The 23,152-nt window shown below is 48.8% G+C and overlaps 1 protein-coding gene across 2 annotated transcripts in view; it reads right to left on the reverse strand.

Moving 5' to 3' along the window:
* The window catches only part of MYLK (myosin light chain kinase), a 358,890-nt gene that overhangs the window by 189,188 nt on the left and 146,550 nt on the right, over positions 1-23,152 (reverse strand). For both annotated transcript variants that reach the window (XM_082262181.1, XM_082262182.1), the window contains exons 9-11: positions 21,998-22,201; positions 16,436-16,570; positions 12,747-12,899 (exon numbers count right to left, since the gene is read on the reverse strand). In XM_082262181.1, coding sequence (XP_082118307.1) covers positions 12,747-12,899; positions 16,436-16,570; positions 21,998-22,201 — 492 coding nt within the window. The remainder of the gene's footprint in view (positions 1-12,746; positions 12,900-16,435; positions 16,571-21,997; positions 22,202-23,152) is intronic.

The raw sequence follows: 23,152 nt of genomic DNA on the forward strand, positions 1-23,152 counted from the left end.
CCTCCACCTGTAAAACCGATCCTGTTGTTAAAGTGATTGTAAAGTCTCGGTTAAAAAATAAATAAATAAATAACAAACATGTTACACTGCCTCCTCTTCTCCGGTCCCTCGTTGCTGTTCTTGGCCCCTCCCTCCTGTCGAGTGCCCCCACAGCAAGCAGCTTTCTATGGGAGCACCCGAGATGAGCTGCAGCTCTGTGTGTCCATTCAGACACAAAGCTGCCATTCAGACCCCGCCCCCTCTCTCTCCTGATTGGCTGACTTTGACAGCAACAGGAGCCAATAGCGCCTCGACTGTGGCTCAGCCAATCAGGAGGGAGAGTCCTGGACGGCCGAGGGAGTCATGGATATCGCTGGATCTAGATGGGGCTCAGGTAAGTATTAGGGGGGCTGCCGAACACAGAAGGATTTTTATCTTAATGCATAGAATGCACCTTCTGCCTCTAACCCCCCCCCCCCCCAGCACAAATCCTCTCTCTCTCCAAATCCACCCCCCCCCCAAAAAAAAAATCACCCTTCCTAACAAAAATCCTCTACCCCTCAAATTCCCCCAAAGCACAAATCCTCTCCCCCTGCTATGAACTCTGAATCCCCCCTCCCAGCACAAATTCTCCCCACAATCAACCCTCCAAGCACAAATTCTCTCTCTCTCCAAACAACCCCCCCCCCCCCACAAACCCCCCCTCCCTCCAACACAATCCCTTCTCCCCAATCCCCCCTCCTAGCACAAATCCTCCACAACAAATTTCACCCCCCAATCATCCCTACTAACACAATCCCCCCCCCAAAAAAAAATGTTCCCCTCCTGGCACAAATTCCCTCCCCCCTCTACCCGATCCCCTCTTCTAACATAAACCCTCCAAATCCGTCCTCCTAGCACAAATTCTCTTCCCCCGTCTCTCCCAGCACAATCCCCCCAAATCACCATTTTTAGCACCCCCCCCATATTTCCCCTCCTAGAACAATTCTTATCCCTTGCCATCCTCCAAATTCCCCCTCCCAACACAAATCCCCCACCCCCCAATCTCAAGGTGCCACCCCCCCCCAATCTACGTCATATAATACCACAGTGCCCAGGGCAGCCACCCCCCTCTGCCCACCCCCTTGTCCTGGCCTTGCATGTGAATGTTTCTGGGGGGGGGGGGGTGGATTTTTGATAAAAAGGATCACATAGGATGCTCTAATAACATAAGATTGTGGTGGATCTTTTCTTCCAGTTGACAAAAAACTATTTTTTTTCTTTCTGCGGGCAGCGCTGGGTCACGGCTCCCTGGTGCACACAATGCGAAGGTGCCAAAGAACACAGAGTTATGGGAAGAGGAGGAGGGAGGAGTCAATCAGAAGCAAATACAGACAACAAAGGGTTAACTCATAGAAACAACTTTTATTTACGGAAAAAAAAATTTTTTCCCCCAATTAGAGATTTCCGGGAGATGAAATTCCATGCAAATTAAAAGGAGAAATCTCTGATCTGCACATCAGCATGAAGGGCCAATTCACACTTTTCCCACGCACAACGGCGGCCGTTTTCCCGGAGCGTCACCATGCACTGCGTTCAGCGCACATCAACATGCAAGCCTGAGCGATTTCCTGCAAGCCAACGTCTTCTGTATTCTCACCCGGCGTTTGTTTAATATTAGAAATGAGTTCTGATGCACGCAATTGTCTTCGCTGCTAGAGCGCAAAAAAAAAACACGCGTGAATGCACAACAATGCCCCTCCCACCAGTGTAAATGTTCCCCTACAAACACTGCAACTGAAACTCTATTGTTACATTAGACTGTATTCATAAATGCAAAGCCTGTGTGAATGAAGCCTGCAAACCCCTGATTGCAGGCTTCATTCGTGCATCCTGAATGCCACAAATACGTTGTAACAACATTGTAGCCCCTAATTGCCCCTGAGAAGCCGCACGTGACACCCAGGTTTTGGACAAGGGGTGGGCAGGAGGGAGAAGATGCCCTGGGCACTGTGGTATGATGTGGGGTTCGGGGGCACCACAAGGAGTTTGGGGGGAGGGGATTTGTGTTGAGAGGGGGAGGGTGGCGACAGCAGGTAAAAAATTGTTGGGGAGGTGTGCTAGGAGTGGTGATTTGGGGGAGATTTGTGTGGAGAGGAGGGATGGGGGGGGAAGAGGATTTGTGCTAGGAGGGGGAATTTTAGGGGTTTGTGCTAGAAAATGTAATAAGGTGAGGGGGAGGGGATTTGTTATGGGAGGGGACATTTTTTGAGGGAGGGGGATTAGTGCTAGTAGGGACATTGGGAGGGCATCATTTGTGCTAGGAGGAGACATTTTGGGGGGGGGGGGGTTGTGCTAGGATAGAGGAGTGAAGGGGGTGAGTTTGTGCTGTGAAGGGGGATTTGGAGTGGGGGGGAAGATTTGTGCTCGGAGGGAAAATTTGAGGGATAGAGGAGTTGTGCTAGGCAGAGGGATCTTTTTTTTTTTTTTTTTTTGGGGGGGGGGGGGGTATTGTGCTGGGAGCATATGGGGAATGAGAGGATTTGAGCTGGAGGGGGGGGGGGCAGGGGTTGGGGGGAAAAGATTTGTGCTGGGAGGGGGAATTTATGCTTAGAGGGCAAGCATGCAAATTAGTGCTTGATTTTTTTTTTTTTTTTTTTGGGGGGGGGGGGGGGTTTCTGCTGACACATAATGCTCATACATCTTGAGGGTGGGGGCAAAATTAGGCATGTTCACCCTGGGCTCTAGATGACCTTGTGTGACACCGCCAACATACTGACAGCCTAGCCCGGGGGGGGGGGGGGGGGGGGGGGTGGAACAGCGGGTGTGCGGCCTCAGCACTCCTCCCAGGAGCCCTCAGTCCTGATGCAAGCAGTGGGAGGAGTTATGCAAATCTCAAAATGCCTTGATGGGTGGGTGTCAGTCTGGGGGAGTGGCCGTTCCTCGACAGGCTGCATTTGCATGGGGGGTAACACCTACATATGATGCTGAGCCGCCATAACTAAAACTCAATGAATAAAGGGGCGTGGGTAAGATGATGCCGGATGTCCGCCAGCCAGGAAAGGAGGCGGGGCTCTATCTGACTTGCTGCAGCTTCTAATGCACACTGTGAGAAGCTCGCAGTGTGCGGTGAAATCAGAATACGCCATTTCGGTCTCCTTTTACATCACCCAATAACACCGACCACCACTACAGCGATCGTTCGCACGCAATAAGAGACGAATTAAAATATTTTCTGCCCATTTCCAGTGAAGTCGGTAATTTAATAATCATGGGAGATTCTCCAGATCACTCAGCAAAGCCAACCGGAAACAGACCGGCACCGTGGGAACAGTCTGTGAACCCGCCATCAGAGGCAGTGACCCCGCGGTGTGAAATCCCCACAAACACCCCCCCCCTCCCCTCCCCCGCTTTCCTGACAACCGCCAGCGACAAATCATCACAGGGCGTGATATTAGAAAACCATTCCAGCAAGTTATATCCCCGAACACAAAGTATCCGATCAGCATCATCATCATGTTACATAGTTACAGAGTCAGAGGGGGGGAGACAAGTCTGTGCAGTGCAGGCCGGGGACCGACTTATAATTCATGAGTGTCCTCTGCCCCCCTCGCATTACAGCACCCCTTTAAATCCCATTGCCCCCTCTTTTCATCACATCCCCCCTTTATATCACAGTCACCTCTTCAAAGACATCACCTCATCTTTAAATCACAGCCCCCCTTTTTGTCACCAATCCTCCCAACTTATCGCAGCCTCCCCCTTTACATCAGTGTCCTCTGTCTACCCCCCCCCCCCTTTTGCATCACAGCATCCCTTTAAATCACATTGCCCTCTTCACATTACAACCCCCCCCCCCCCTTTACATCAGTGCCCTCTGTCCCCTCTTTAAATCACATCGCTCCCTTTATATCACAGACCCCTCTATACATCATAGCCTCCTTTTTACATCAGTGTCCTCAACCCCCCACCCCACATCACAGCCCCCCTCTTACATTACAGTCTCCCCTTTTACATCACAGCCCCCTTTTTTGTCCCCAATCCCCCTCGCCCTCTGTCCAGACCTGCTGCCCCCCCCCCCCCGCCCTCTGTCCAGACCTGCCGCACCTCCAGCCCTATGTCCAGACCTGCCGCACCTCCCGCCCTCTGTCCAGACCTGCCGCACCTCCCGCCATATGTCCAGACCTGCCGCACCTCCCGCCCTATGTCCAGACCTTCCGCCCCCCTCTCACCCTCTGTTCAGACCTGCCCCACCTCCTGTCCTCTGTCCAGACCTGCCGCACCTCCTGCCCTCTGTCCAGACCTACCGCACCTCCCACCCTCTGTCCAGACCTGCTGCACCTCCTGCCCTCTGTCCAGACCTACCGCACCTCCCACCCTCTGTCCAGACCTGCTGCACCTCCTGCCCTCTGTCCAGACCTTCTGCACCTCCTGTCCTCTGTCCAGACCTGCCACACCTCCCGCCCTCTGTCCAGACCTGCTGCACCTCCCGACCCACTGTTCAGACTTGCTGCACCTCCCGCCCTCTGTCCAGACCTGCTGCACCTCCCGACCCACTGTTCAGACCTGCTGCACCTCCCGCCCTCTGTCCAGACCTGCTGCACCTCCCGCCCTCTGTCCAGACCTGCTGCACCTCCCGCCCTCTGTCCAGACCTGCCGCACCTCCCGCCCTCTGTCCAGACCTGCTGCACCTCCCGCCCTCTGTCCAGACCTGCCGCACCTCCCGCCCTCTGTCCAGACCTGCCGCACCTCCCGCCCTCTGTCCAGACCTGCTGCACCTCCCGCCCTCTGTCCAGACCTGCCGCACCTCCAGACCCACTGTTCAGACCTGCCACACCTCCCGCCCTCTGTCCAGACCTGCTGTACCTCCCGCCCTCTGTCCAGAACTGCCGCACCTCCCAACCTACTTTTTTATGTTTTTGCTGTTCCTAAGGAAATCTTTCATTGCATGTTTGCATGCGTCTGTGCATGTGTCTATGCATGCGTCTGGGTGTGTTGGAAATACATTTCTGCATAGAGCCCAGAGGCACGCAGGAGGTTTTCCTGACGCAAGGCGGCTCAGTGTACACACACACACAGGCAGACACTTTGGGGTGCACTTAATAAAGGAAAAGAGATTGCGCACTTTGCAAGCTGCACTCATATTTCTCAGTAAATGTGGTGTAAATGATACCCAATCAGGTGCAAGGAAAAAAAAAAAAAAAAACATTTTTGCTTGCACACGATTGAATGATGGAAATCACGTATACTAAGCTCTGGGGAAAATGACTGCAACTGCACTTGGAAAGTGCGCAAATTATTTGCCTTTAGTAAATCCCCCCCCCCCCCCCCAATTGACAATAAATAGAAGTCATTCGGTGTGAAACACCATACAAACCGCACAGCGAACCCGCGTACGGCGCCTGAACTGAATAATAGTAATTATAGCGAGAAAACTCCAGGTGGGGGGAGCAGGGAACGAAAAGAAAAAATTGATCATATTCTGTAAAAAGGATAAAAAATCTCAACCCGAAAATCGCACAGCGATCTCCGCGGCTCACCTAGTGCAGGAAACGCATCGTCCATCCCGAGAAGTCCCACCATGGCGGCAGATGCTCCGGATTTCACACGATTAAACCTTCACTGAAGGAACTCCTTCGTCTAATCAGATTATAATGAGAAGGATGAACCATCTCTCTGCTTTCACCTCTGTTTACAGGCTTGTGAAGACTGACAGGGTCACTACACCTAGAAATGGGCCCTGGCACCGTGATAGGACCCGGGGTGAGGGTGAGGGTGGGGGGCATTTCTTATAAATAGAAGGTTCATTTATTACATGGTGAAAGGGTCAGTCCATCCCAAAGTGAGATTTTAGTTACAGAAGAACCCCAAACCACCCTCTGGATTCTTATGTCTTGGATGCTCCAATAGTGACCGATTCCAGACCCAGTCTACATGGAAGCATTGGGTGTCCCCCTCCACCCTTGTGTGTTCCCCATTCCCTCTGTGACATTCTCCATAAGATAACATTTTAAGCAGGGATGGTGGGAACCCCTCATAATGGACACAGCAGGTGTACAGACCCAGGAACTCAGCACAGGAATGGTGGGAACCCCTCATAATGGGCACAGCAGGTGTACAGACCCGGGAACTCAGCACAGGGATGGTGGGAACCCCTCATAATGGGCACAGCAGGGGTACAGACCCGGGAACTCAGCACAGGGATGATGGGAACCCCTCATAATGGGCACAGCAGGTATACAGACCCTGGAACTCAGCACAGGGATGGTGGGAACCCCTCATAATAGGCACAGCGGGTGTACAGACCCGGGAACTCAGCACAGGGATGGTGGGAACCCCTCATAATAGGCACAGCGGGTGTACAGACCCGGGAACTCAGCACAGGGATGGTGGGAACCCCTCATAATGGGCACAGCAGGGGTACAGACCCGGGAACTCAGCACAGGGATGGTGGGAACCCTTCATAATGGGCACAGCAGGTGTACAGACCCGGGAACTCAGCACAGGGATGGTGGGAACCCCTCATAATGGGCACAGCAGGTGTACAGACCCGGGAACTCAGCACAGGGATGGTGGGAACCCCTCACAATGGGCACTGGCCTGGGAACTTAGTTGAAGAACCCATAGCCCTATATTCTCAGAATATTCATACACTTAGATTTATTTCCATTTATATTAGAACTTATAGATAGAGAATCTCTGGGCGCACCCAATGGAGAAGGTACGCGGACGATGTAACGCACAAATGATGTCTTCGGAGATATTCCAGATCCTCGCTGCTCGCAGTTCGTACAGTAAATATACGGTGATAATGTGTGCGGCCCCCCTCCATCAGGTTTATGTCCCATAATGATTTGTGTAGGAACCCGTCTGCAGCTCCTGCAGGATTTTTCCACGTATTTCATCCCTTCATCCCGAGGATTAGTGAGGCATCCCTGCTACCGTCACACCGCCCCCATTAAATGCGTTCACTACCACTTATAGAAGTGTGTATGTTCTACAAGCTTCACCGCCATCTCTGGACAAGATTTACCGATGGACGCTGCGGCCATGTTGGGAAGACGGGCCAAAGAGCCATCAATCACCTCAGTAGTTATGACATCACTTCCCTGGTGATGACATCAACATCCATAAATCCCAGGAAGAATTTTCTGGTATTTTTCCGAGTAAAGGAAAATAGTCATTTACCGCCATGAAGGCCGTGTGGTTCATCAGTCAGTTGTGGATCATGAGGAGAAAACTGAGAAAATTTTTTTACATTGTTTGAAAACAAGTTACAAAAGAAAAATTCAAAATATTCTCCAAACTGGGTATAAAAATGATAGCAGAAATCTGATTGGTCCGTAGAAAGAACACATGATTCAGTCCTTATTCAAAATCACGCCCTTTATGTCAGATTCTGTTAAACTGGAAATGCTGTCGATGGAAATCAAAGATGTCCTTCTCATGGAAGAAAAATAAAAAGTCCACCAAAGAATGTAATTTAGTTTTGTGTTGGTGGAGCAAATCCTGACCACCTGCTGGTTTCATCTGTACTTTTTGTCTCTGCCCCTCCCACAATGGTGGAATTTCCCTGCAGTAGTTTGTGTCTCTGCCCCTCCCACAATGGTGAGATTTCCTGTCGTAGTTTGTGTCTCTGCCCCTCCCACAATGGTGAGATTTCCTGCAGTAGTTTGTGTCTCTGCCCCTCCCACAATGGTGAGATTTCCTGCAGTACTTTTTGTCTCTGCCCCTCCCACAATGGTGGAATTTCCCTGCAGTAGTTGGTGTCTCTGCCCCTCCCACAATGGTGAGATTTCCTGCAGTAGTTTGTGTCTCTGCCCCTCCCACAATGGTGAGATTTTCTGCCATAGTTTGTGTCTCTGCCCCTCCCACAATGGTGAGATTTCCTGCAGTAGATTGTGTCTCTGCCCCTCCCACAATGGGGAGATTTCCTGCAGTAGTTTGTGTCTCTGCCCTTCCCACAATGGGAAGATTTCCTGCAGTAGTTTCTGTCTCTGCCCCTCCCACAATGGGGAGATTTCCTGCTGTAATTTGTGTCTCTGCCCCTTGCAAGAAGAAGCCCTCTCGCAGCTGGTTGTTGAATTCTGATGAAAGCTCTCAGCATCAGAGCCCCCGAGGAATATAACAAGCTAATGTGTGACTCAACAAGGCAGCAACCACAAAACGCCCGAAATATCAGTTTAAGGTGGAAAAGGTCTTTAAAGGAGAATATTTCACTTGAAGTGCAACTAAAGGATTATTTTTCTATTTTTTTCTTTTGTTTTTATTCAGGTTAATCCAAACCCTAATTATAGTATATGTGTGTAGTGTTTTTAATAAACTTTGAATACAGAGTGAATTTATGAGTAGACTGTTATCAGAGCTATATAAAAAGTTTCCTAAGAGAAAGTGTAGCAGAAGCTGTTTGCCTTCAGACTGTCTCTCTGTAATTAAGACCTCCGAGCACCGTCCCTTGTTTCCACCCCCTACCTACCTCTGAGCATCGTTCCTTGTTTCCACTCCCTACCCACCTCCGAGCACCGCCCCTTGTTTCCACCCCCTACCCACCTACGAGCACTGTCCCTCGTTTACACTCCCTACCTACCTCCGAGCATCGTTCCTTGTTTACACTCCCTACCCATCTCCAAACACCGTCCTTTGTTTCCACCCCCTACCTACCTCTGAGCACTGTCCCTTGTTTCCACCCCCTACCCACCTACGAGCACCGTCCCTTGTTTCCACTCCCTACCTACCTCTGAGCACTGTCCCTTTCCACCCCCTACCTACCTCTAAACACCGTCCCTTGTTTCCATACACTACCCACCTCCGTGCACCGTCCCTTGTTTCCACTCCCTACCTACCTCTGAGCGCTGTCCCTTTCCCCCCCCCCTACCTACCTCTGAGCACCGTCCCTGGTTACCCACTCCCTACCCACCTCTGAGCACCATCCCTTGTTTCCACCCCCTACCTACCTCTGAGCACCGTCCCTTGTTTCCACCCCCTACCCACCTTTGAGCACCGTCCCTTGTTTCCACCCCCTACCTACCTCTGAGCACCGTCCCTTGTTTCCATACACTACCCACCTCCGTGCACCGTCCCTCGTTTACACTCCCTACCCATCTCCGAGCACCGTTCCTGGTTTCCACTCCCTACCCACCTACGAGCAATGCCCCTTGTTTCCACCCCCTACCCACCTACGAGCACAGTCCCTTGTTTCCACTCCCTACCTACCTCTGAGCACTGTCCCTTTCCACCCCCTACCTACCTCTAAACACCGTCCCTTGTTTCCATACACTACCCACCTCCGTGCACCGTCCCTTGTTTCCACTCCCTACCTACCTCTGAGCGCTGTCCCTTTCCACCCCCTACCTACCTCTAAACACCGTCCCTTGTTTCCATACACTACCCACCTCCGTGCACCGTCCCTTGTTTCCACTCCCTACCTACCTCTGAGCGCTGTCCCTTTCCCCCCCCCCCTACCTACCTCTGAGCACCGTCCCTGGTTACCCACTCCCTACCCACCTCTGAGCACCGTCCCTTGTTTCCACCCCCTACCTACCTCTGAGCACCGTCCCTTGTTTCCAATCACTACCCACCTCTGAGCACCGTCCCTTGTTTACCCCCCCCCCCCCACCTACCTCCGAGCACTGTCCCTTATTTCCACTCCCTACCCACCTCCGAGCTCCGTCCCTTGTTTCCACCCGAACGAAGCCTGAACTGCCTTTGATTGGGTATCCGATGTAGTCACAACATCACTTCTGGTTTACTCGCCAACCAATGGCTTCAATTTTAAAAACTCCACAGTATTCAAAAACGCAGATTTTGCCGTTTTGAATACTTTGAAGTGCAAAGGAGGGACTTGGGGGTCTTATAGATCCCAGATCCCTCCATAAAAAGTACCTGTCACTCCTATTACTGTCACATTCCCCCCCCGATCCCTCCATAAAGAGTACCTGTCACTGCCTATTACTGTCACATTCCTCCCAATCCCTCCATAAAGAGTACCTGTCACTGCCTATTACTGTCACATTCCCCCCGATCCCTCCATAAAGAGTACCTGTCACTCCTATTACTGTCACATTCCCCCCGATCCCTACATAAAGAATACCTGTCACTCCTATTACTGTCACATTCCCCCCGATCCCTCCATAAAGAGTACCTGTCACTGCCTATTACTGTCACATTCCCCCGATCCCTCCATAAAGAGTACCTGTCACTCCTATTACTGTCACATTCCCCCGATCCCTCCATAAAGAGTACCTGTCACTCCTATTACTGTCACATTGCTGCCCATCACTCCATAAAGAGTACCTGTCACTGCCTATTACTGTCACATTCCCTCCCGATCCCTCCATAAAGAGTACCTGTCACTGCCTATTACTGTCACATTCCTCCCGATCCCTCCATAAAGAGTACCTGTCACTGCCTATTACTGTCACATTCCTCCCGATCCCTCCATAAAGAGTACCTGTCACTGCTATTACTGTCACATTCCACCCGATCCCTCCATAAAGAGTACCTGTCACTCCTATTACTGTCACATTCCCCCGATCCCTCCATAAAGAGTACCTGTCACTCCTATTACTGTCACATTCCCCCCGATCCCTCCATAAAGAGTACCTGTCACTGCCTATTACTGTCACATTCCCCCCGATCCCTCCATAAAGAGTACCTGTCACTCCTATTACTGTCACATTCCCCCCGATCCCTCCATAAAGAGTACCTGTCACTTCATATTACTGTCACATTCCACCCCGATCCCTCCATAAAGAGTACCTGTCACTCCTATTACTGTCACATTCCCCACGATCCCTCCATAAAGAGTACCTGTCACTGCATATTACTGTCACATTCCACCCCGATCCCTCCATAAAGAGTACCTGTCACTCCTATTACTGTCACATTCCCCCCGATCCCTCCATAAAGAGTACCTGTCACTTCATATTACTGTCACATTCCACCCCGATCCCTCCATAAAGAGTACCTGTCACTCCTATTACTGTCACATTCCCCCCAATCCCTCCATAAAGAGTACCTGTCACTCCTATTACTGTCACATTCCCTCTGATCCCTCCATAAAGAGTACCTGTCACTGCCTATTACTGTCACATTCCCCCGATCCCTCCATAAAGAATACCTGTCACTGCCTATTACTGTCACATTCCCCCCAATCCCTCCATAAAGAGTACCTGTCACTCCTATTACTGTCACATTCCCCCGATCCCTCCATAAAGAGTACCTGTCACTGCCTATTACTGTCACATTCCCCCCGATCCCTCCATAAAGAGTACCTGTCACTGCCTATTACTGTCACATTCCCCCCCGATCCCTCCATAAAGAGTACCTGTCACTGCCTATTACTGTCACATTCCCCCCGATCCCTCCATAAAGAGTACCTGTCACTGCCTATTACTGTCACATTCCCCCCGATCCCTCCATAAAGAGTACCTGTCACTGCCTATTACTGTCACATTCCCCCCGATCCCTCCATAAAGAGTACCTGTCACTGCCTATTACTGTCAAATTCCCCCCAATCCCTCCATAAAGAGTACCTGTCACTGCCTATTACTGTCACATTCCCCCCCGATCCCTCCATAAAGAGTACCTGTCACTGTCTATTACTGTCACATTCCCCCCCGATCCCTCCATAAAGAGTACCTGTCACTCCTATTACTGTCACAAGGGATGTTTACTTTCCTTCTCACAGCAATAAAAGTGATAAAACATTTTTAAATCGTTGCCTATGGAGATTTTTAAGCACTGTAGTTTGTCGCCATTCCACGAGTGTGCGCAATTTTAAACCATAACATGTTGGGTATCTATTTACGCAGCGAGACATCATCTTTCACAATATACAAAAAAAATTGGGCTAACTTTACTGTTTAGTTTTTTTTTTTTTTTTTAATGCAGTGAAATGTATTTTTTCCAAAAGAACTGCATTTGAAAGACCGCTGCGCAAATACAGTGTGACAAAAAATATTGCAACGACCTCCATTTTATTCTCCAGAGTCTTTGCTGAAATATATATATAATATTTGGGGGTTTCTAAGTAATTTTCTAGCAAAAAAAAAATGATTTTAATTTATAAACAACAAGCTTCAGAAATAGGCCTGGTGCTTAAGTGGGTAAAGTGCTTATCCAAGTAACGCACAGGTGTCAAACACAAGGCCCGCGGGCCAAATGCGGCCCCCAGGCCTTTTCATGTGGCCCTCGCACCTCTCCTGCAGCTTCGGCATCCCCCCTTGTCTCTGCCCAAACCTTGTCTCTGTAGTCGGCAGCAAAGAGGACAGAACTCCTTTGCCAGATCCTGCTATCCTCTGTGCAGCTGCAGAAAGGGTCGTCTTTGCCCCTTCTAAGCAGTCCGCAGCAGAGAGAAGGGCGGAACTCCTCCTACAGATCCTGCACCTCTCTGTGCAGCCGCAACACCACCTTGCCTCTCCCTCCTCTGATCTCAGCATTCAGCAGACTCAGGAAGCTGACTCCAGCCTTCCTCTGGTTCTCCTCCAGACCCTGCACTTCTTCCCAGATCCACCCGCATCATCTTTTAGGCAGCACCACAAGGTAAGGGGGTGCATTGTGATGTAAGGAAGCGTGGGTTGACTCTTGACTTCTGATGGTGGGGGGAGGCTCTTGACACCTCATGTAAGGGTGTAAGGGGCGTGGAGTGCTCTGGACATCAAATCCTACAGATATAACCGGCCCTTTGAGGGCAACCATAATCCCGATGTGGCCCGCGATGAAACTGAGTTTGACACCCCTGATTAAAAGAAACAGAAACTACCCAAAACCAGAACACGGCTGCTCACCGGATACGGTCACCGAGGTGCTGCAGGAGGCGGATCCCGCACTGTTCTGTGCTTGGCAGGTGTACACCCCCTCGTCCTCCGGCAAGGCGTCCTGTACAGTCAGCTGTGCCGTCCCGTCCTCGTAGGTGGTATGTGCGTACTGGATGGGCTGACCTGTGGCGGGACATTAGAGATGTTATCTTGTTACATTTTGTCAATAAAAAAAAACAATGAAATCTCTAATGTCTATTACACATTATCGCAATTATCGCATCTCCTTCCACAAAATGATACATTTTCCAAATTCTTACACCTGCCGCACAGAAGCAGGACACATCGCCCTCCAGCTGTGACAAGCTGAACTACCACAGACACACCAATAATGCAGCCTGGCCAGGGAATAACTACGGCCATAGCAATCCGTGTAACTGCTATGGGGCCCAGCAGTACTGGGGGGCCCCGCACTGCCTGCCTACATAATAATGTCTGCAGGCAGCAATAGAATCTGCAGTCATTTAATGTTTATAAACGTTGGAAACCTTTAAAACACACTTCTAAACACAGGGCCAGTTTACTGTTATTCAGACATTGGGGGGTCAGGCTGGGCAGTGGGAGTAGATGTCCAGGGGTCAGTGGAAGGAATAGCGCCCCATCATTGGTGTCAGTGGGAGGAATAGTGCCCCATCATTGGTGTCATTGGGAGGAATAGTACCCCATCATTGGTGTCAGTGGGAGGAATAGTGCCCCATCATTGGTGTCAGTGGGAGGAATAGTGTCCCATCATTGGTGTCAGTGGGAGGGATAGTGCCCCATCATTGGTGTCAGTGGGAGGAATAGTGCCCCATCATTGGTGTCAGTGGGAGGAATAATGCCCCATCATTGGTGTCAGTAGGAGGAATAGTGCCCCATCATTGGTGTCAGTGGGAGGAATAGTGCCCCATCATTGGTGTCAGTGGGAGGGATAGTGTCCCATCATTGGTGTCAGTGGGAGGAATAGTGCCCCATCATTGGTGTCAGTGGGAGGAATAGTGCCCCATCATTGGTGTCAGTGGGAGGAATAGTGCCCCATCATTGGTGTCAGTGGGAGGAATAGTGTCCCATCATTGGTGTCAGTGGGAGGAATAGTGTCCCATCATTGGTGTCAGTTAAAGGAATAGTGCCCCATCATTGGTGTCAGTTAGAGGAATAGTACCCTATTGTTGGTGTCATTGGGATGTATTTGACCTTTGTTATTATTTGTATAAAATACTTTATAAACCTTTACTGGGCGGTGTACCCACAATGACCTCGTCCGTCTCGCCTACAAAGGAGAATCCAATTGTAAAAAGTTTACCAGAGTGCGAGCCGAGCGCACGGACTTCACACAAACCGCGTGATTCATCAGAGAGAAAATTATCATCATAAATACAACAGTAAAATAATTGTGTCAAAACACAGAAAATTTGAAGACTTGTAAAAAAAAAAAGTGAAATCTGGGACATCGCACAGTGTCAGCGCCCCCGTGTGGCTACAGTGCAGACAGCGTTCCACAGAGGGGAAGTCATTTACTGGCAACATTTTTATCAAATTTGAATTTGTCATCAATGTATCACCGATGTCCGAACCCCACAGTGCGGAGCAGCATGACGCCAATCAGGAAATCAGTTTGGAGGTTTCCAATACAGCGATATCCTTTCTCAGCCAAGGTTCCTCCAGAGTTTGCTGGGGGTTCCATGGAGCAACGGGCAACTTCTGCCCCTCGGATGAGTAAGACATTTCGCTCTCAATCCAAATTTAGACAAAATTCTCAATATTTGGAGATTCAGATGTATCTGGATTTTCGCATTACAAGAGTAACGAATTAAAACGAATCCCAAATAATGGAATGAAATCTTGTCTGAAATTCAAATAGAATTCGTAAACGAATTCGAACTATAAACATATTACTGACTATTGTTGATTTCCTTCAAAGACTGCGTGCATTTATGTTCCGAGTATAGCTGTCTTCCGAAATTTGATTTCCATGTGCCGCCATTCCTACATCCATGCATGCGCAGACTGCACCAAGCATTCCCCACCTTAGACTGACGCTTGCACAGTGTGATAAACTGGAGCCCAAACACTGCAAGGTTTACAGTCTACAAGACAGCCTGGAATACTGGGGGCTCCGGGGATAACAGACACAAGACGCAAACATTAAGAACATGATTCCTGAACTCTTAACCCTGACCCCTAAACTCTGTGTGTTGCCTAATCCTGACCCCTAAACTCTGTGTTGCATAATCCTGACCCCTAAACTCTGTGCGTTGCATAATCCTGACCCCTAAACTCTTTGCATTGCATAATTCTGACCCTAAACTCTGTGTTGCATAATCCTGACCCCTAAACTCTGTGTGTTGCATAATTCTGACCCTAAACTCTGTGTTGCATAATCCTGACCCCTAAACTCTGTGTTGCATAATCCTGACCCCTAAACTCTGTGCGTTGCATAATCCTGACCCCTAAACTCTTTGCGTTGCATAATCCTGACCCCTGAACTCTGTGCGTTTCATAATCCTTACCCCTAAACTCTGTGCCTTACAAAATGACCCCTGAACTCTATGTTTAACATAATTCTGATCCCTGAACTCTGTGTGTCGCATAATTCTGACCCCTAAACTGTATGCATCGCATAATTGTGACGCCTGAACTGTATGCGTTTCATAATTCTGACCCCTGAACTCTGTGCGTTGCATAATCCTGACTCCAGAACTCTGTGCGTTGCATAATTTTGACCCCCGAACTCTGTGCGTTGCATATTCCTGACCCCTGAACTCTGTGCGTTACATAATCCTGACCCCTGAACTCTACGCGTTGCATAATCCTGACCCCTGAACTCTATGCGTTGCATAATCCTGACCCCTGAACTCTGCACATTGCATAATCCTGACCACTGAACTCTACGCGTTGCATAATCCTGACCCCTGAACTCTACGCGTTGCATAATCCTGACCCCTGAACTCTATGCGATGCATAATCCTGTCCCCTGATCTCTGTGCGTTGCATAATCCTGACCCCTGAACTCTGTGCGATGCAAAATCCTGACCCTCGAACTCTGTGCGTTACAAAATCCTGACCCCTAAACTCTATGCGTTACATAATCCTGACCCCTGAACTCTATGCGTTACATAATCCTGACCCCTGAACCCTGTGCGTTACATAATCCTGACCCCTGAACTCTGCGCGTTACATAATCCTGACCCCTGAACTCTGCGCGTTACATAATCCTGACCCCTGAACTCTGTGCGTTACACCTTCTTGACTCATATTAGCATATGTTCAGGTTTTTTTTTTTTTTAACCTATACCCTTTAAAGCCTTGCCCACTGTTATCACAATGCAGCCACACCTACAATTTGATGCTCCGCCCTTCTCAAGGCACCCAAGGGGTTTTGTTGTTCCGGAAATCTGTGTCCAGTTGTTTCATGGCGTGGTAAAAAAATGGAAGCATGAATTTGTGGGTGTGGCTTCAAATGAAAGTGTGGTATTGTGGGTGTGGTCAGTAGGGTGTCCCTGGAATTTATTCTGGCAACCTTACTCTACCCTCCTCTATGCTGAAGGTATAGCACAGGAAATTACATCATGCCCACTCCCATGATGTCATACAATCATTCCTTTAGGTCAATCCTCAAAGTGTCTACACAAAGTGTCTCGGTGCCGGTGAAACCTTCTATGAGCCAATCTTGGTCTTACCGTTCAGCAGCCATGTGATGTCCGGCCGCGGCTCCCCCTGCACAGTGCAGCTCAGAGCGAAGTCCTCTCCCTCCATCACTGTGCAGCCCTGCAAAACCCGCTCAAAGCGGGGGGCAAACTGCTCTGGCTGGGACCCTGAATGGTAAAAAAAAGGGGAGTAAATACTACAGTAAAATAAAGAGAGCATAGGAAATATAGAAGACATCTTCAACCCCTGCCTACCCTTAGACCCTCCCCCATTGTATGATACAACTACCTCCTCCAACAGGGCACTTGAAAGCCTATAACCTGAGCGTCACCTCCCATCCAACATGAACATCTGGGACCCTTCTGTCCCAACATCAGGACAGACCTCATGTCTTTGCATTTAGAAGTTCTCCCTTCCGATCTACACACCCCGAACAATTCAACCATCTCATCTACATATCGAAGAACCTCCCAATTCCATCTAAACTACAGACCCATTTGTCTGGTCTACACACCCAGGTACCACCCATCCTTACATACATATTTTTTTTACCCCTTGGGAACCTCCCCCTCCTATCTACAGTAAATAGTCAAGAACCTCCCAATCCCATGTAAACTATGGACCCCTTTGCTTCTGGTCTACACATTCTCAGGTACCACCCATTCTTTACATATCTGGGCACCTTCCCCTCTGATCTACAGATCCAAGAACCCCCCCACCCCAACCCACCCCAAAGTCAGCCAAACTATGGACACCCATCCATCTGATCTACACACCCAGGTACCAACTATCCTTACATACCTGGCAAATCTCCTTCTCATGGACATATCCAGGAACCTCTCCATGCCATCTAAACTATGTACCCCTATCCTTCTGGTCTACATACCCAGGTACCACCCATCCTTTACATACCTGGGTACCTCCCCCACACATCTACATATCCAAGAACCCCCCCCCCCAAGTCATCTAAAATATGGATCCCTATATATCTAGTCTTCATGCCCAGGTACCACCCATCCCTTACATATCTGGGAACCTTCCCCTCTGATCTACAGATCTAAGAACCCCCCAAACCACCCCACCCCAAAGTGAGCCAAACTATGTACCCCTATCCTTCTGGTCTACATGCCCAGGTACCACCCATCCTTTACATACCTGGGTACCTCCCCCACACATCTACATATCCAAGACCCCCCCCCCCCTAAGTCATCTAAACTCTGGATCCCTATATATCTGGTCTTCATACCCAAGTACCAACCATCCTTTACATATCTGGGAACCTTTCTCTCTCATCTACAAATCCAAGAACCCCCCAACCCAAAGTTAGCCAAACTCTGGACACCCATCCATCTGATCTACACACCCAGGTACCAACCATCTTTACATAACTGGGCACGTTCCCTTCTCATCTACATATCCGGGAACCTCCCCATGCTATCTAAACTATGTACCCCTATCCTTCTTGTCTACATGCCCAGGTACCACCTATCCTTTACATACCTGGGTACCTCCCTCACACATCTTCATATCCAAGTCATCTAAACTACTTATCCCTATACATCTGATCTACATGCCCAATTACCCCCCATCCTTACATACTTAGGCACCTGCCCTTTCTGTCTATACAGAACCTCCTGGAAACCTCCTCTCTCTCCTAAATAGCCAAGAACCCCAAACTATGGACCCTCATCCTTCTGGTTTGCAAACCCAGATATCGCCCCTCTTTACATACCCAGGCACCTCCCCCTCTCATCTACATATCCAAGAACTTTCCAAAGCCTTATAAACTATGGACCCCTATACATCTCATCTACATGCCCATTACACACAACTTGAACACCCACCCTCACGTCTACAAACCTCAGTGCCTCTCCCTCTCATCTACGCATCTAATAACCTTTCCCTTATCTAAATACAGTATCTCACAAAAGTAAGTACACCCCTCACATTTTTGTAAATATTTTATTCTATCTTTTCATGTGACAACACTGAAGAAATGACACTTTGCTACAATGTAAAGTAGTGAGTGTACAGCTTGTATAACAGTGTAAATTTGCTGTCCCCTCAAAATAACTCAACACACAGCCATTAATGTCTAAACCACTGGCAAAAAAAGTGAGTACACCCTTAAGTGCAAATGTCAAAATTGGGCCCAATTAGCCAATTTCCCTCCCTGGTGTCATGTGACTCTTTAGTGTTACAAGGTCTCAGGTGTGAATGGGGAGCAGGTGTGTTAAATTTGGTGTTATCGCTCTCACTCTCTCATACTGGTCACTGGAAGTTCAAAATAGCACCTCATGGCAAAGAACTCTCTGAGGAATCTGAAAAAAAGAATTGTTGCTCTACATAAAGATGGCCTAGGCTATAAGAAAATTGCCAAGACCCTGAAACTGAGCTGCAGCACGGTGGCCAAGACCATACAGGGGTTTAAATGGATAGGTTCCACTCAGAACAGGCCTCGCCATGGTCGACCAAAGAAGATGAGTGCACGTGCTCAGTGTCATATCCAGAGGTTGTCTTTGGGAAATAGACGTATGAGTGCTGACAGCATTGCTGCAGAGGTTGAAGGGGTGGGGGTCGAAAACAGATGATACCATAGGTATCTACCCCCAAAGGGTTTTTAGGCAGCAAAGATAGTCGTAAAGACGTGAGAAATTTATAAAAATCTGTACTTTATTAATGTATCAAAAATATAACAAAAAGGATGATGTGTGTATAAAAACACCCCATAATGGGGAAATGTATATTATGAGCTCCGGTTACACAGTAATATTAAACATGTATCCTGTGCAGTCTCATTACATAATCATAGTAGCATCACCCCAAAACATGAAGAGGTGGGGGAGCGAAAGGCCCCGACGCGTTTCGACCTGCAAAGGGTCTTCCTCAGGGGGACTATGATATCATTAGACTGAGATTTGACACGGAACCAAGGAGCAAATAAAAGATTCATAGCATCCTCCAGAGCCAGATGGTACCATCACCCCCGCCTCAGGTAGCAGGACCGGCGTAGTGGTCTACAGGAGGTCACCAATATCCGTCACACCGGACACAGGAGCAGAAAGCACCCAGCCGTGGCAGTAAAAATGCTTGCTATGACAGAATGTTGCTCGATAGGAGGATTCGAGGGGTGGGGGTCAGCCTGTCAGTGCTCAGACCATACGCCGCACACTGCATCAAATTGGTCTGCATGGCTGTCATCCCAGAAGGAAGCCTCTTCTAAAGATGATGCACAAGAAAGCCTGCAAACAGTTTGCTGAAGACAAGCAGACTAAGGACATGGATTACTGGAACCATCTCCTGTGGTCTGATGAGACCAAGATAAACTTATTTGGTTCAGATGGTGTCAGGCGTGTGTTGCGGAACCCAGGTGAGGAGTACAAAGACAAGTGTGTCTTCCTACAGTCAAGCATGGTGGTGGGAGTGTCATGGTCTGGGGCTGCATGAGTGCTGCTGGCACTGGGGAGCTACATTGAGGGAACCATGAATGCCAACATGTACTGTGACATACTGAAGCAGAGCATGATCCCCTCCCTTCAGAGACTGGACCACAGGGCAGTATTCCAACATGATAACTACCCCAAACACACCTCCAAGATGACCACTGCTTTGCTAAAGAAGCTGAGGGTAAAGGTGATGGACTGGCCAAGCATGTCTACAAACCTAAACCCTATTGAGCATATGTGGGGCATCCTCAAATGGAAGGTGGAGGAGGGGAAGGTCTCTAACATCCACCAGCTCTGTGATGTCATCATGGAGGAGGGGAAGAGGACTCCAGTGGCAACCTGTGAAGCTCTGGTGAACTCCATGCCCAAGAGGGTTAAGGCAGTGCTGGAAAATAATGGTGGCCACACAAAATATTGACACTTTGGGCCCAATTTGGACATTTTCACTTAGGGGTGTACTGACTTTTGTTGCCAGCAGTTTAGACATTAATGGCTGTGTGTTGAGTTATTTTGAGGGGACAGCAAATTTACACTGTTATACAAGCTGTACACTCACTACTTTACATTGTAGCAAAGTGTCATTTCTTCAGTGTTGTCACATGAAAAGATAGAATAAAATAATTACAGAAATGTGAGGGGTATACTTACTTTTGTGAGATACTGTATATAGATACCTACCTACCCAGTCTACAAGCCAAAGTACCACCACTTCATTTATACCTGGACACCTACCCTCATGTGTACAAACCTTGGTGCCTTTTCCTCTCATCTACCCATCCCTCCTGCACACCTACCTGTCTTATCTGCCGTCCAGGTGCCACTAATTCCTACACTTACCTAGACATCTAATCTCATGTCTACAAAGCTTGGCACCTTTCCTTCTCATCTACACATCTATGAACCTTACTTTTCATCTAAATATATGAACACCTACACATGTCTACACACCTAGATACCTACCCCTATGTCTACACACCTGAACACCTACCCTTATGCCTACATATGCCTGGACACGTACACTCATATCTGCACACCTGGACACGTAAACATATGTCTACACAGGTGGACGCTGCCCCTTATGTCTACACACCCGGATGCCTACCCTTAAGTCTACACACCTGGACGCCTACCCTTATGTCTACACACTTGGACACCTACCCTTATGTCTACACACCTGGACACCTACTTTTTTGTCTACACACCTGGACACCTACCCTTAAGTCTACACACATGGACACTCCTTTTTATGTCTACACACCTGGTCCCTTACCTTTATCTCTACACATCTGGACCCCTACACCTATGTCTAAACATCTGGACACTTTATGCCTACATACCTGGACACCAACCCTTATGTCTTCACACCTGGACACCTACTCTTAAGTCTACACACCTGGATGCCTACCCTTATGTCTACACACCTGGACACTCACCCTGAAGTATACACACCTGGACACCTATCCCTAAGTCTATGAACCTGGACAACTACCCTTATGTCTACACACCTGGACACCTACCGTTTTATCCACACATCTGGACACCTATTCCTTTGTCTACACACCTGGACACCTATCCTTATGTCTACACACCTGGACACTCATTTTTAGGTCTACACACCTGGACATTTACCTTTATCTCTACATATCTGGACACCTACACCTATGTCTAAACATCTGGACTCTTACTTTTATGCCTACACACCTGGACACCGACCCTTATGTCTACACACCTGGACACCTACTCTTAAGTCTACACACCTGGACACCTACTTTTATGTCTACACACCTGGACACTCACCCAAATGTCCACACACCTGGATGCCTATCTTTATGTCTTCACACCTGGACACCTACTCTTAGGCTTACACACCTCCCACTTTTATCAAAACCCCCAAGAAACTTACACTCCTGTCTTCACGCTAGATGAGTTCGTTTCCAGATATTACCACCTTATCACCACTCCTGCATACATACCTTTGTCCCCCCTTCCTTCTACACATCTGGCTATGTCATCTCTGTGCTCCGCACCAATGTTCCCTTCTGCAGTCCTCATCCCTACATGGTCTCTTCTAGACGCGGGGCCCCTCCCCAGTCACCCCAGATGCTCCCACCTGCCCCGGGCACACACTGCCACCTCCAGCACACTTACTTTTCACTGTCAGGGTCCAGCTACAAGACTGGTGACCCTTGTGGTTGGATATCTCACAGCTGTAGGTCCCTCCATCCCCAGGCTGAGCTTTCCTCAGATGTAAAGAGCGGATCCGATTCCCTTCCCGCACCTCCACTCCTTCTTTCTCCTGCACCCGGGAGCCCTCTTTAAACCATTCAGTGCAAGGCTTGGGTTCTCCTGACACTGGGCAGGGAGAGAAGAGCGGAAAATACCGGAGTGTCAGTAAAGCTGATCCAGAATGAAATGTTATTTATATAAAGCAAGGAGAGAGAAGTCCGCACAGCCGGAAGCTTCACACCGGCTTATTAACACTTCAGCTGCATGAAATGTCCACATTGTAGAGGGAGCCGACTACCGCTATAGGAGGGAGAGAACAACACTGGATACAATGCGTTATTTGTTATTTTATTACAGTTCTCCCCCTGACAATGCCTTCATCTGTTTTATTCTACAGAAGAACAGCGCCATCTTTGTTCAGGAATCATCCAGAGTCCCCATCTACTTCCTGGACTGAGATGCCGGCTCAGGGATGACACAATCCTGAAAATCCTCTCGCCTGCGCAGTTCTTGGCTGTGTTCGCAAATGTCTGAAACAGATCAGCCCCCTGCTGCTGCCTGTGGCCTTGTGACTGGCTACAAAGTTACAATGTACAGTCTGATCACCGGAGGAGAGGAGATTAGGGAAATGCTTTCTCCTGCCTGCGGCAGACTGATGACATCATCTCAGCCTGGGCAAAGTCACCGATCTGAGGTCAAGAGTGACTTTTGCGACAATAAAAGTTTTTCTGAACAATGATCCGGTTGTTGTATAAGGTGACCGGTCAGGTTAGAGGTAAAGTGGACCTTTCTGTACAATTTGTGGGGCCCAAAGCAGCTGCCCCTTGAGCCTGTAAATAGTTGATAAGTGGATTTGGGAGGGCCCAAGAAAATATTTGCCCAGGGTCCAATCAATATTAAAGATGGCCCTGTTTACAGCTAGTGACACGCCAGCATTCAGTATCTCAGAAAATTAGAATATTACATAAGACCAATAAAAAAAGGATTTTTAATACAGAAATGTTGTCTTAGTGAAAAGTCTGTCCATGTACAGTATAGGAGGAGAAGTCTGTCCATGTACAGTATAGAGGGAGAAGT

Source organism: Pelophylax lessonae (genome assembly GCF_965119305.1).
Source record: "Pelophylax lessonae genome assembly, chromosome: 6".
Lineage (NCBI taxonomy): Eukaryota > Metazoa > Chordata > Amphibia > Anura > Ranidae > Pelophylax > Pelophylax lessonae.